This window comes from Amphiprion ocellaris, chromosome 8 (assembly GCF_022539595.1).
Source record: "Amphiprion ocellaris isolate individual 3 ecotype Okinawa chromosome 8, ASM2253959v1, whole genome shotgun sequence".
Lineage (NCBI taxonomy): Eukaryota > Metazoa > Chordata > Actinopteri > Pomacentridae > Amphiprion > Amphiprion ocellaris.
In genome coordinates, this window is record NC_072773.1 from 14,299,761 (window position 1) to 14,314,640 (window position 14,880).

General features: G+C 41.1%; 1 protein-coding gene across 4 annotated transcripts in view; it reads left to right on the forward strand.

Moving 5' to 3' along the window:
* Nucleotides 1-14,880, forward strand: part of LOC111579122 (plexin-A1) — a 323,692-nt gene that overhangs the window by 148,450 nt on the left and 160,362 nt on the right. For all 4 annotated transcript variants that reach the window (XM_035955446.2, XM_035955448.2, XM_035955447.2 and 1 more), the window contains exon 4: nt 5,549-5,680. In XM_035955446.2, coding sequence (XP_035811339.2) covers nt 5,549-5,680 — 132 coding nt within the window. The remainder of the gene's footprint in view (nt 1-5,548; nt 5,681-14,880) is intronic.

Here is a 14,880-nt window from a genome sequence, read left to right on the forward strand (position 1 = left end):
AGAATTGGATAATGAAATGAAAAAAATAAGTACATCTTGTGGTATACCATAAATACATGCCAAGAGGAAAGAAAGCAATCATGAATAGAGAACTAAGAAGTCATTTTCACCACAGGGAGTAAGAAAAAGAAGAGTGAAGGAAGTTTAAAAAAAAAAAAAAGAAAGATGGCTTGGAGAAAAAGAAAGCAGAAATAATTGATAGCATGTAATTGTGTTCTCCCAGTCTACCTGACCCAAAGGTGTGACCGGTGTTTGAACCCAGCGTGGTATTAATCACTGCAGCACTCAAGCCAAACCTCATTACTCCCCTTTGTTCACTTTTATTACCTTGTCCTCCTCTACACACTCCCGACACACTTGCATGCACTCACACTCAGCGTCCATCTCTGGATTTCACTGCACCTCCCACCTTCATCCCACCTTATCTGTCTCCATCAGCATCCCAAATGCACTCCAGTCCCTGTTTACATCTCCCTTTGTGCCACAAAACACGTGCTTATTAATTAACTGAAGTGGCAGGAAGCAACAGCTAACTGATAACAGAGCTGCCAGCTAATTGGTCATCAGGTCTACAATGCGTAGTCTGACTCACCGGATCTGGACTGTGGATATAAGGTTGCCACCTCCGCTGCTGTTTCGCCCAGCATTCTCCTCTTCTTTCACTGTCTCTGTGTTGCCATTTTTAAAATCCTCTTAGCTATTAGCAACAATAACATCCAAGCAGAGAAAATGACAAATTTTGCTGAAGGATAGGATTGTGTTTTTGGTTCTTTCTGTGCATTTTACCTCCATGCATGCAAATGTTGATATAGACCAGTGGCTCTCAAACCTTCGAGACGCTGATGCTGTAGTGACATCCAGCGGTTCTAAATTTGGCATATGGAACCTTTAAACAGCTAAAATGACTTTCACTTTCAACAAAGTGATTTAAAAACAGTAAAAGTCAAATGTCCCAGACAAGTAACGCAGACAAAGAGGTTTCTGAGTGAAAGGGGACTCAGGTTCATATTCACTTGTAACCTGATTTGTTCGAGACAATTGTTGTTCTTGAAATTTGTGTCTAGGCTTTTAATTTTTAGGCTGAGTACTCGAGTATGCGGTTTTGTCAGGACTTGTGGACTTCCGTGTGTGTGTCTGTGTGTAAGGGTTACAACGTCCTTGGTGATATCAGTGCTGGTTTGGTAATGAGCCTAATCCCAGGAGGATAGAGGAGACAGAGGTCTTAGAGAGAGGGACACACAGGATGGTAAAGAAGGGGGAAAAAGAGGCAGACGAGACTCCAAAGTCAGAGTGTCGGCACAAACCCATCAGGAAAAGTCACCTTTAACTTTCTTCCTGATCCTAACTTTTTTTACAGAGTTGTGTAACCAAAGGTAGCCTTAAGAGAACGCCCTTCATCAAAAAGGTCGAAAACACGATGCATGTCTCGATTGCACTGTCCTAAACCAAGACATGCAACCTGTTCCTGGATCTTCAGTGTTCCTCTCCTCAGAAAAGAGCCTTAGCTACAGGCCTGGAATGTAAATAGAGAACTAAGTTGTGATACACAGTAATGCATTACTGCTCTGCAAGACAAGTCATCTTCTCTTGAAGAGACTGAATGGATGTGTGTTTTAAAACTAATTGATTGGTGGATAATTAGAATGCAAATAGCAGCAATTAATGTTAAGCGCACTCATCGGAGAGTGGCACTGCTGAGCACGATAAAAATATGTGTGATTGTCTCGCTCCATAGAAGCAAACTAATCAGGAATAAAAAAAAAAGTCTGTTTTAATGACTCATGAGCTGTCAGTAACATCAAAGCAGTAAGCTCTGTTTTTTCACTCTAATAATCATCCCGGGAGCAGGTATAAAAGCATATTTAATAAGAGCCTTTTAAAACAGGTAGACACTGTTTTGGAGCAGAGTTGCTTTCATCTTATAGCCTGGGCTCTCTGTTAATAAGTTCCAGAGAGTGAGAAACTGGATAAAAAAGTTCCAGATGCCCCAGTGTGGCCCTGCTTTTCACTTCTATGGCTTTGAATTTAGGGAGTGCAGACTACAGAGAGAAGAAGAAATGGAATTTATGAAGCTGCTTCCCTACAGGTATTTCAGCTAGGTAAACAGATGGCATTCATGTGGGACTCTTGTAATATAACGCTGCACTTACATTATCGTTCAAAAGTTTGGGGTCACTTGGAAATGTCCTTATTTTTGAAAGAAACGCTGTGTTTTTCAATGAAGTCAGCATTAAATGAATCAGAAATACAGTCTAAACATTGTTAATGTGGTAAATGACTATTCTAGCAGGAAAAGGCAGATATTTAATGGAATATCTCCATAGGAGTACAGAGGAACATTTCCAGCAACCATCACTCCTGTGTTCTAATGCTACATTGTGTTAGCTAATGATGTTGAAAGTCTAATTGATCATTAGAAAACCCTTGTGCAGTTATGTTAGCACATGAATAAAAGTGTGAGTTTTCATGAAAAACACCAAATTTCCTGCGTGACCCCAAACTTTTGAACGGTAGTATAACTGATCCTAAATAAACAAGTACAACTAAGTTTTCCTTTTGGTGAGATTGCAACATTTCAGTTACAATTCCACGGAAAATAAATGAAAAAAGTGTATTATTGTCAGGTTTATCAGAGTTTCACACCCCTAAGTGCCGCCGCTTCCTCGGTGAGGAGTCTGTGTTTGGACATGCTGACTTCCAGAGTGCAGAGGTCGCAGAAGGAGAGCAGAAACCTGCAGGCTAGCAGACTAGATGAGAATCTACAGTCACCTGCTTCAGTCTGCAGTCCCCTCTGTGCCAGCTGACCTGAATCCCACTCCAACTGCCCTCTGCCCCGAGCTGTAGGGCAGAGCACACTCCCTGCTCTTTTTCCCCCTCGTTCCGCCACAGTCCTTCACTCATCACAAATGATACCGCAGCCCAGGGCATGTAGCGGCTTTAGAATGGTCAAATAAAGTGTTTCTGGTGTGTGTATGTGTGTGTGTGTGTGTGTGTGTGTGTACAAGTGAATGTATGAGTGTGAGCTCGCCTGAGCTGTTGTTGACAGAGAGAGAGAGAGAAATCATCAGAGTCAGAAAAACAAAGGGACAAAAGGTCACACTAACTTGACGTCAATAAAAGTTTCAGCGCGTGTGTGTTTGTGTGTCTTCATGTGGGAGCGACATGGGGGACTGCTAAAACAAATTACCTTCGGACAGTAACAACTGGGATACACTTCCTTCACACACATGCAATAGCAACAAGGAAAACAGCCACACTCACTTCTTAAAGTCAGGACAAGTTATGCAATGTGCAACTTTTCGAATAGAATCACCGCTAAACTGCACAAGTTAATACGGCGTCATATGTGAGTATATTTACCATGTCAGACAGCAAAGCCTGCCCCTCTGAGCTGTAAACGTATCACACATTTTACCTTTTAGTGTAGATTCTTAATCTCCGAGCCCCCACTGAGTAACTCCACAAAGCTGATTTGCCGAAGCACTTGACTTTTTTACCAAAGCTGCTTCCTTCTCTGAAGCAACAAAAGCACACACAGTGATGGCAGCCTGTCTCTTAATGAACCGTCTGTTCAGAGAAAGATTAAGGAAACCCTGGTAGTGATTTGGCAGATAATAACCACAGAGACTGTCGAGAGCAAGGAGAGAAAAGAGAGATGACAGAGCGAGACACAAAAAAAAGTTTCAGCAGACTTAACTGCTGTCAGGTGATGGATGAGCAGGTGGAGGTTGGGAAATTCGAAAAAGGAAGATCAGATGGAGGAAAACACGGGGAAAGGAAAAGATTTACTTGCTGCTACAGGAGGAGTGACCCTCATAGCTCTGTAGTTTTGCCAGTAGACTTAACACTGGCTAGCACCAACCAAAGAACCATCATTTAGTGGTGTGCTGTTGTTACATCCTCAGTGCTGTAGCACCATAACAAACTTGTATAATTTTGACTTTCAGCACAAATTGAGAACCAAATGGAAGCGCTGAAAATGTCGTCTGTCGCTTCAATAGCTGTTTTTCAGCTGACGGCACCATTTCAGGTAAACTTCTGAAGTGTTACACCAGATGAAAAGGAATTGGAATTGGCTGCTTTTACATGAAGCGGAAGTGTAAAAACCACTTTTCTGAACAAAGCAGCTGTGCATTACAGGAGACTTTCACAGGGAAGATGGGATGAGTCTTAGCTGAAATTAAAAGTGTCCAGCAAGGATTTGTCATGGTTCTTCAGAGTGAGCCGTGTTTAACACAGCCATCCACTGATGTCTGAAGACAACAGCAAAGAAATGTATGGCAACAGATAATGGTGTGATATACATGGGGCAGATAGTGTGCAGCATGGAGCCCAAATCTACCAAGAAGTCAGAGAAGACAAATTCTAAGTCAGTATATCAATGAATAACATTGGTAAATATTTGAAATGGAAAGCAGCTGTTCCAGAGTTTATGTGTAACATCTATGGGGAAATGAAAAGGAGAGAGCCTGTTAGCTGAAAACTCTGGTACCTTAAGACAACAGTCGAAGCTGACGTTCAGCATAACCAGCCAGTTACATAATGTTCACAATCCGCATATTGAACTGCATTTACTGCTGTAACATGACTTTATAAACTGCAACTATAGACAGGGCATTTTAGTCAACAAGGCTGCACAGTGGCTGGGTGGTTAGCACTTTTTCCTTGTAGCAAAAAGATCCCTGGTTTGCATCCTTGCCTTCCCAGGATTGTGTGTGGATTTTCTCTGAGTATTCAGGTGTAACAGGCCTGATTACCTCCTCGGCCAAAGTATACATGGATATAAACTGACCTAGGCCAAACTATCCCCCGCGACAGTTTATACCCCATAATTAGCTCAAGGACATTCAAGTTATGTTCTTTCATAAAATGATTTGCTTGCTAAGCATACCTCTTTGTAAAAAAAAAAAAAAAAACAAAAACAAAAAACAAAACAAAACAAAAAATTAACTTCACAATTAAGAATTTGACATGCTTAATCTTTATGTGTCAACAGGTATAAACTGGCCAGAGTATACTCCAGGGTATGCTTTGGTTGGGGGATTAATCTGGCTTGTCAGTCCAAAAACATGCTGAGGTTAATTAGTGATTCTAAATTGTCCATAGGTGTGAATGCGAGTGTGAGGGTTGTTTGTCTCTATGTGGCCCTACGATAGACTGGTGACCTGTCCAGGGTGTCCCCTGCCTTCACTCTAAGTCAGCTGGGATAGACTCCAGCCCCCCACGACCCTAATGAGGATTAAGTGGTCTATCGATAATGGAGGGATTTTAGTCAGCAAGCTGATGCTAAAAAAAGAAGATAAACAGTACATGGAAACTGACATAAGTTGACATGCCAACTTTGAGCTCATGCCTTTTGTCACCATGGAAATGTAATACTGTTTTCATGAGGGACTGTTTATTTTGTATCAAGTTGTTTCAATAAATAATACGTAACCACAGGTTATTTTTTCAGGTTGCTTCTTAATTTGTTGTTCATACAAAAAATAAGCTCAACTACAACTGCATTGTAATCATGGCTTTGATGTGTTCCTTTGTCCTCTTTCAGATCTTGGTGAACTCCATTTCCCAGCCTGCATTGCTGTATGAGAATGTGGTGGTGAGCGACGGGAGCCCCATCCTTAGAGATCTGCTCTTCAGCCCAGATCATCAGTACTTATACGCCCTCACTGATAAACAGGTAGGAGGAGCATACACATGAGAACACTAATGCACAATGATGTACTGACTCTACTGCTAGTAGTGCAGCCCATAATACAAGCTGCTGACACCCCTGAGGAAATGATGACGAAAAGTCTGGTGATTTTAGGCATAGATCCAGCAGTATGTGACAGCCGGCACTGGCAGTCAAATGCAAGTACATGCATGTTTTATGTTTATGTATGTTTGCAGGAAATACACACACAGTACTTTCATTCTTCAGTGCATTCATACGCTGTCATACACACTGTCATCAATATAGACACGCACTCACCCCCTCCTCGATACGAACAATAGCGTGAAGGTTAGAAAGAGAGAAAAGAAGCAAATGAAGATGGTGGAGGAGCATTGTAAAGAGCAGATGAGGAGAGATGTATTTAAAGCATACGCTGGTGGAGCGAGCAGTCAGGGTAATTGCATACATACATTACCATGTACAGTGCACAAACACATTTCTAACTGAAGCAGTGTTACACACACACACACACACACACACACACACACACACACAGTCATCAGTGCTAATTAATGTCATGAATATTAAATATCAAATTATGCCATATAGGATGAAACCTCATACTGCCCTTGTACCATGCAGGGATTCAGTATACATACAACTGTTACATATTAGTTTCAGGACATTCTCTACAGAATAATCCATAATTTTCAACCCAGCTACCTTTAACTTTTTGACTATGGTCATTGGTGCTCATTATAATTACAGCATAGGTGTGTTTAAATGGTTAAGTCTTCATGACTTTTCATTTCCCATGCTGACCTCATCTGTAAATTGCTACAATTCTGCAGTCCTGGCATCTAGGTGTTATCTTTAAACAGCCTCATTCATTAGGGTTTGATGCTGCAGTCACCACTCTCCCTCTTCTCCTTCCTTTACCTGCACGACTCTCTTATCTCATAACGGCTAATGACCTCGATGTGATAACCTTCAACAACACTTTGCCAGTACGTAGACAGTAACTGCCATGCAAGTGCTGTATAATTTACCAGCAATTAGACGTAATTGACTTCCACGTGTCTGAATGAGCACAGAGAGGAAGTGGAGCGTAAGTGATACAAGCGAATGGCATCGTTGTTGATACGACAGGAGAAACAAGGCCGTCCGATCGGGACGCTGAAAATAAAGCTTAAAACACAGAAAAATACTACAAGGGAGGCCGCACACACAATACACAAGATACGCATGCTAACTTTGGAAACCAGCAAACTGAAACACAGAATCATGGTTGCAGGGGGGGAAAAGTTGATTTGGAATGAAATTTAACTTCCAAAGTATATCTAATTGCAGTTTATCTAACAAATATTGAGATTTTTGACATGAGGTGCTTATTACATTTTTTCAAGTAGCATCAAAGGTAGAGCAATTATCACAAAAGCTGTAACTGTGGCAAGTAGAATAAAAAAATTATCGAAAATAAATGCACTTTTCTGTAAACAATCTCTTAAACAGGTTATTTATGTCTCAAAAGCAGCATCTATCCATTATCTATACACCGCTTAATCTTCATTAGGGTCGTGGGAGGGCTGGAGTCCTTCCCAGCTGACTTAGGGTGAAGGCAGGGGACACCTGGACAGGTCACCAGTCTATCGTAGGGCTAACTGTAGAGATAAAAAAATCACACTCACATTCACACCTACAGGCAATTTGTAATCACTAATTAACCTCAGCATGGTTTTGGACTGTGGAAGGAAGCAGGAGAACCCAGAGAAAACCCACGCATGCACAGGGAAAACATGCAAACTCGATGCAGAAAGATCCTGGCAAGGCCAGGACACGAACCAGGGATCTTCTAGCTGTAAGGCAAAAGTGCTAACCACCAAGCTCCCTGTGCAGCCGTAAGCAGCATCTAATTATTATCAATTCTATCTGTTCCTAATTTGAAGTAAAAATAATGATAATAAAAAATAAATAAATAAAGCCTGCGTCAGACCTGCTGCATAAAGTGCATCCTACATAGCAAAAGCTGCACTTCTGCAGTTTGCTAACTGCATTGTTTTGAGTCAGGATTTTGTTTTGAAATCAATCATCAACCATTCAGCTTTACTCCAAATGATTTGTAGTCACATGTAAGATTCAGATCCAGCATTAAAAGGAGTAAATGCAAGACAATATGCTCTTACATTCTCAACACTGCAGCCAGTAAAAGTCAGAATTTCTGGATCGTGACTACAAAGTCTGTTCGCAAGAAGGTGAGGTCTCAGCAAAATAGTTGGGTTAACCTTCAAGAAAAATAGATGCTTACACCAAAACAATTGCGGTCTGTCAACAGATGTAAGTGATAATATCAATTAGAATAATAATACCAGTGTTAGTTCTGTGTCCAACAACTATCTCTGTTTTAGCCAGCAGTGCTCAGCAGCTGCTCAGCAGGATGAAGAAAGTCCATGCTGCGAGACCGGTGCGGATTTTCCCCTTTAATTCCTGTCATCTGCATTAAAGATGACTGCTATTGCCACCAGAAAGTCTTCTTCAATTATTAAAGGCCATGTTTTATTTTTGATGAGCGCTGATATGTCCACTACATGTTTGTGCATGTTAGTGCAGTGACAGCAGGGAGGACCGCTGCCAAGGAAGAAGCCTCGTAGAAACTGCTGTGCTTCCTCTTTGACATGATCCAAAGTGATGCTGTTAAATTTTACAGATGTAGCCTGTTAGGGAGTGCAGACGTGCATGTCGAGGAGTCTTTTTGCTGCACCTTAAAGAGGAATTGCCTTTTGAAAGCTGGATAGTAGATCAAGAATGTGATCATGAATCTGGGGTTGGGTAAGAGTGAAAATAAAAAAGACTGATTCTGCTTTGAGCTACAGCCAGCAGGTGATCAGCCGTACTTAGCATGAATAGTCGAAGCATGGAGAAGCTAATCTCCTTTACAAACCACGCCTAAATTTTACAAATGACATGTTTTCAGTTGTTTCTTTAATTCATATAGAAACACTTGAAAAACAGTAGAGGGGGAAGAGGTGGAGATATGTTGAACCCAAAGTCATGAAAATGGAGCTCCATGAATACTGCAGCACAGGGTCTATCCAGAGTTTGGGATTTAACTTGGCTGTAAGAAGAGCCACCCTTTTAACAGTTCTTTTCCTAAAGCTATTCTCAGTAAGTGATACAGATTAGATAATTGATTAGTTTTATGGTATTTACAGGGTGTCCCTAAAGTCTGGACACGTAGGAAATCTCATTAACTATAATGTTTTTGCCTCCAGATTAAATATGGCTTTGTCGAAAGAAGAACGAGTTGAAATGGTACTTCTCAGTGGACGTGAAGGATGAACACATCGAAAGATCGCAGATTAATTTAATGTATGTCATGCAAAGAGGATTCCACTTGGTTTTTCCACAGTGGTGAAGGTGGTTACAACATTTAAAGAAATGGGCAGTGTCATGGATAAACCCGTTCTGGACAAGCAAATGTACCAGCTGAAACTAAAGAATTGCTCATTACTAAAATTCATGCTCGCCTCAGTTAAATCACTTCCCCAACCCTAACTCTATCTTTCGATATGTCCATCCTTCATGTCCACTGAGCAATATCAGTTCAACTGTTTCTTCTTTTGACAAAGCCATTAATCTGTGGAGGCAAAAAAGAAAGAAAAAAATATATATATACATATATAGTGAATGAGATTTGCTGTGTGTCCAGACTTTAGGGACACCCTGAATTTTCATTCAATAACATTCATTTCACTGTGATTTGGCTAAATTAATCTCCATGTATTCTTATTATTGGACAGTGTCACACCTAAATACCGTAGCCTTCTTTATCTTTTGATGTATGAAGTTTAAAGTTTCAAAGATCTTATCTGCTGCTTCGTTTCATAAATAATACTCTGCAGCCTCATGTCAGCTGAGAGGTTAAAAGACACATATTAACTTACCCAATTAACTGTTTTCTCCCAGCATTCCTCTTTTGCATCATTTGTAACAGTTCTTTTTACTGTACGTCATTCTTCCATTCCTCGTAGCTCTCCATTAGACCAGTCTGTTCCTCTTGACTGAAGTAGGTGATATGGAATCGCTCCATTTTGAGCAAAAGAAGAGTCTAATTATACGTCACATTCTCCCTTTAATGGGAGCTAGTTAAAGAAAACTTGGTTAACAAAGAAGGCTGATAGCCTCCGTCATTATACCCATTACCTTTGATTGTGTTCACCAGCTCAACAAAACCAGCATCTCCATCTATGCCAAACCTGTTTCGGTTTACGTTGTAGGTTGCAGTTTTACAACTGAAGATATTTTTTAGCTGAATGCAGTGACCTCCTTGCATTTCTGCCGGTCACCTGGCAAGCCAATGGTAACAATAGGAATCCAGGAAGCATTAATTTATTATCTTTAGAGGGGCTTGTGTGGAAAATTTTGCCCTGTTTCCAGTTTATATACTGTGCTTTGCTAATTGCTTGTTGACTTCATATTCAGCACACGGGCAAGAGAGTGTTATCGATCTTCTCCTGTAACTCTATAGATAAAAGGTCTTCTCTGTTTTTTAAAAAGTTTTCAAATAGCAATTGAGAATAGATGCAAATTGATAAATTTATATGCTGGCTACTTCTGTATGTGCTCATTTTTGCCAGCGACCCATGCTGTGTTCAGAATTCTTTTTATTCCCATTTGTATATTTTCAGTCTATGTAATTTTGTTTCTCTGAAAGACATAATCACACTAATTGACAGAGAAGACGAGATGGAATGACCATCTATTTGGAAAACACATAATGGCCTTTCACTTCCAGAGCTTCAACATTGACTGAATTCACAGTCCAGTCAGAGAATGAAGCAGAAACGGAGAGAGGGAGAGAGAGGGTGAGAGCTGAGAAGGTGGGAAAATATAATTGGTTTGCAGGATATGCTCTGTTCCGTTCTCTAACTCTCCCTGCCTCATGTTTGCAATATTCTTGGGGGTCCTCACATCTGTCTCTCTCAGATGGAGTGAGTTTGTGGAGTAACTCTCCCAGTAGTGGCTTCAGACAGCATAGAATAGAATAAGGAGCTCCCCCCATAGCCGAATGTGATCTTGTGTTCCAGACAGTAAAGGACCAGAGTGTGTGCAGAGCCTTCCTGGCCTGCTAATGAGGAGTGTCTTCCTCGCCAGAGGCTGTCTGGACTCCAGATAATGTATTGTGGTTAGAGGTTGCTGGCCAAGCCCAAGGGTGTATAAACTTCTGCACTTTTCAAGCCACAAAATAAAAACTATACCTCAACTGTAATGAGAGCATAAATACATGATCCATTGCCAGTCAGGATTAGCAAGGGCGTCCCAGTAGCTGAACTGGTTAGCGGGCGACCCATAAATAGGGGCTATAGTCTCAGATGCAGCGGCCATGGATTCAAATCCAGTCTATGATCATTTGCTGCATGTCTTTCCCCCACTCTTCTCACTGCATTTCCTGTCTCTCTCTGCATTGTCCTACATAATAAAGCCTAAAATGGCCCAAAAATAACTTGAAAAAAGAATTAGCAAGTTTTGACCTATATTTGATCAATTATATTTTCACTACCCGAGGACAGGCTATGTCCACTGAAGATTAAAATGTAGTGGTACTAAAACTTAAGTGTAAACAAATATAGATGCACAAAGCTATAACGCTCCAATCCATCTTTTATGAGCATGTTTGTGGCATATAAGTAATTGTTTCAGAACAATAACATTCATCCATCCACCCATTATCTACACTGCTTAATCCTCATTAGGGTTGCAGGGGTCTATCCCAGCTGACTCAGGGTGAAGGCAGGGACACCTGGACAGGTCACCAGTTTGTCACAGGGCTACACAAAGAGACAAACAATCACACTCACATTCACACCTATGGCTAATCTGGAGTTACCAATTAACCTCAGCATATTTTTGGACTGTGGGAGGAAGCCAGAGTACCGGGAGGAAACCCATGCATGCACAGGGAGAACATGCAAACTCCATGCAGAAAGATCCCGGGAAGGCGGGGACGCGAACCGGGGATCTTCTAGCTGCAAGACGAAAGTGCTAACCACCAAGCCACTATGCAGCCACAACAACAGCAACAAAAAAGAAAAGAAAAACAATGACAGGAATAAACCTTAGCTAGCTACATTACTACTAGTGTAGTGCCTGTTGTCAGAATGTGACATCACTACATGGCATCATATATGTGGCATTGATGAGGTCCCCTAGCAATGGGGCACTTAGGCCCCACCCAAAAGCCAGACTAAGAAGCGCAAAAAGACCACAAAAAGACCCCGAAAATTGTCATCTTTAAATCTGATTTGATCCCCAGCTTAACATCCGCCAGGTTTGAAGTGGACTGGATGAACGGTTGTCAAGAAAACTGAAGAGCAGACACACAAACCAATACAGAATTCTTGATTTATTCACATGATAATTATATAGAGATAAAGTGTTATCACCTCATAAAGTGGCTATAGTGAGCATGCTACCAAACAGTTGTCTTTTTACATTTTACATTAGCACACATTCAGAGTCTTATTTTGGCAGCACGGTGAATCTCAATATTCATTTGTATTTCAGTTCTTTAGCTGCTTAATGCTCCTCCATGTCGAGCTACTTGTGAAAACTGTCAGGCTGCTCTTTAGTGCTGGGTGTGTACTTGATGTACAGTAAGCTTTTCTCCTTGTTTAAACCAAATGGCAGTATTCTGAGCTTTTAAACCAAAACAGCCGGAGGAAGTGATGACACAGGCATATGGACTCTTCTCGCCATGTCATTTGAAAACTTGTTATATACATACTCTGTGATGATCACTTTCAGAAGTGAGGTGCACCGTCCTTCGTCCTGTTTGTCCTCCTCTTCTCTGCTCCTCCTCTTCATCCTTCAATCCTCTCTCCTTGTTGAATAATAGAAATGCCAAGTGATGAGAGCTCAAACATCAAAAAGCCCATTTCCCAGCTTGACAGAGCAATTTACCTTTTCCCATATTCACTCACACGTAATTAAAAGTGGTGGATTGGACTGCAGCATATAGACCGCATATCTGTATAGCAGCAGTGACTCACATATAAGCATGCACGCACACAGAGTGCGAAAACATAAAACTGATTCACCGTGAGTGGAGAGTTTTCGATTAGCGAGCGATGGATTTATACATGGCTCTCTTTGTGTCTTTGCTATACACACACTCCCGCTGCACTAAGGTTCTCGCTATGTTCTTTCACTCAGGTATCTTTGCCTGCCTCTAGCTTCTGGTCTGTCTCAGTCTGTTCAGTGATATCACATCATTTTTGTGCTCATAAAAATGAACAATGGCACTAAATCAATTTTATCATTGCTCTTGTTTCCTCATTACATGTTCAAATTGTCCTGATCTAATAAAAACAGCAGGGCAAGAGAGATTCTTCATCCTGTCGTCACCCTCCGTTGCTGACGTCACTGAGACAGAAATATTTCTTTTATCTTTTATGTCCCTATGGATGACATCATCTAATTGGTTTAAACTAAGTGTCTAAGTGGATTACGGCTTATAATCTATTGATTTCTACTGTACCTATGTGCTAAATTACTGACATATAATTACCAGTCTGACTTCTAACGTGCAGCTATGAGGTGAGTCTGCTGCTTACTTATTCCCATGATAATGAGGTATTCCTTTATATCAGCACAGTCTAATAAAGCCTGAGGACTTTCTGATTTGTGATCTACTTCTTGCATTGATGTAGAAAGTACCCACTCTGATCTTTCCTCTGTTGTAGCGTCATGACAAGATTTGCACTGCCGGACTCAAAGGGCATTGGTCAAGCGTCTCTGCTTGTAAAACAGCTTCGTAAGGTGACCCGCTGGCAGCAAATGGCCTGCCCCCTGCCTCCGTGAGGCCGCTCAGACAGTGGCATAATGGTCTGATGATGTACCTCCATGTATCGATTTAGCTACAGTACAGAAATGTACCGAGCCTTACTGTACTGCACAGTGGAGAAACCCTACCCCTGGCACCACATCAGAGAGGGTTCATATTCAATTCACTCAGCATTTACTGCTCTTGGAGGTCAGGGAGAAAAGACTGCCGTGCGCTCCTTTTAAAGCAGTTTCTTTGGTGTTTGTCCAATTTTGAAGTTGCTGAAAAATGTTAGCGAAGACGGCAACGGGGAGAATAATGAGGAGAGGATACAGAGATCCAATGGAAGTGCCCTTGGCCCTGTCAGCTAATTGGTGAGTTGGGTTTTGGAACAGCGTGTCTTAGCATTTGTTTTGCATGGGCAAGCTGAAATTAGTGACAGGCAGGTCTATTGCTTGAAGACGGTGCTATTTCAAGCAGAGAATAGCTGAAAATGTTGTTGCTTGAAGGTGTCGCTAAGCAAGGCCACAGGGCTCGTGGGCTCTCAAGTTCAACTTTGCTATTTGACTTTTAGTCAACTATGAACTTATGGATTTAACAAGTGTCACCAAGAAACACATTTTTTTATATGTATAACATTCTTTAAAAATAAATGGTTCCAAAAGAGACATAAACAGCTACTGTGAAAAAATAAAAATGCCATGCCCTGCCATTTCTGGAAGTCTGTTTCTTAAGTCGACAACAGTAGAGGAAGCGTTGATGGCAGTGGCTCCTGTGTTCACCCAGTTGCTTCACAGTCTGTGCAGAACCAATTGGAGTGCTGCGTTTTTTCCTTTGAGGCTTTAAGTAATAGTAGTCAGGAAAGTGTGACGTGCACATCACAGGTCAAAAGCAGAAACTGCAGTTGATGTGATTAATCTGGAATTCCTAAACTAGTCAATGTGTGTATTGCATTGATATTCAAAGATATGTCATGCATTTTATATATATGTTATACCAAAGGTTATAATGACTAATAATCTAAAATTACTCATGCTTTTAAATGCTGTATTTTATTGTGTGGTGTTATTATGATATTAATCACGTTTGCAATGTGATTACGAGAAGTGACTTTGAACAATATACTTTTTTTCCCTTACTTCCACATGAATACAGACAAGCACACACCCGTGCTGTCTGTTAAAGCAGAGAGATGAGTGATCGGCTGATCAGAATGTGATTTGTGAGACGGTCAAAGAGACAGACATAGAGGGAGAAAGAGAGAAATGTCTTAATGGGGCTGGGAGGGATGACGTGACTTGAGTTTGAAAAAGCAAATGAGGTTGAGTTGATATGGGAAAGACCTAAAGTGAGTGACTGTGAGCATGAGATAAAGAGAGAGAAAGTCAAGAAGGACTTTGGGTGT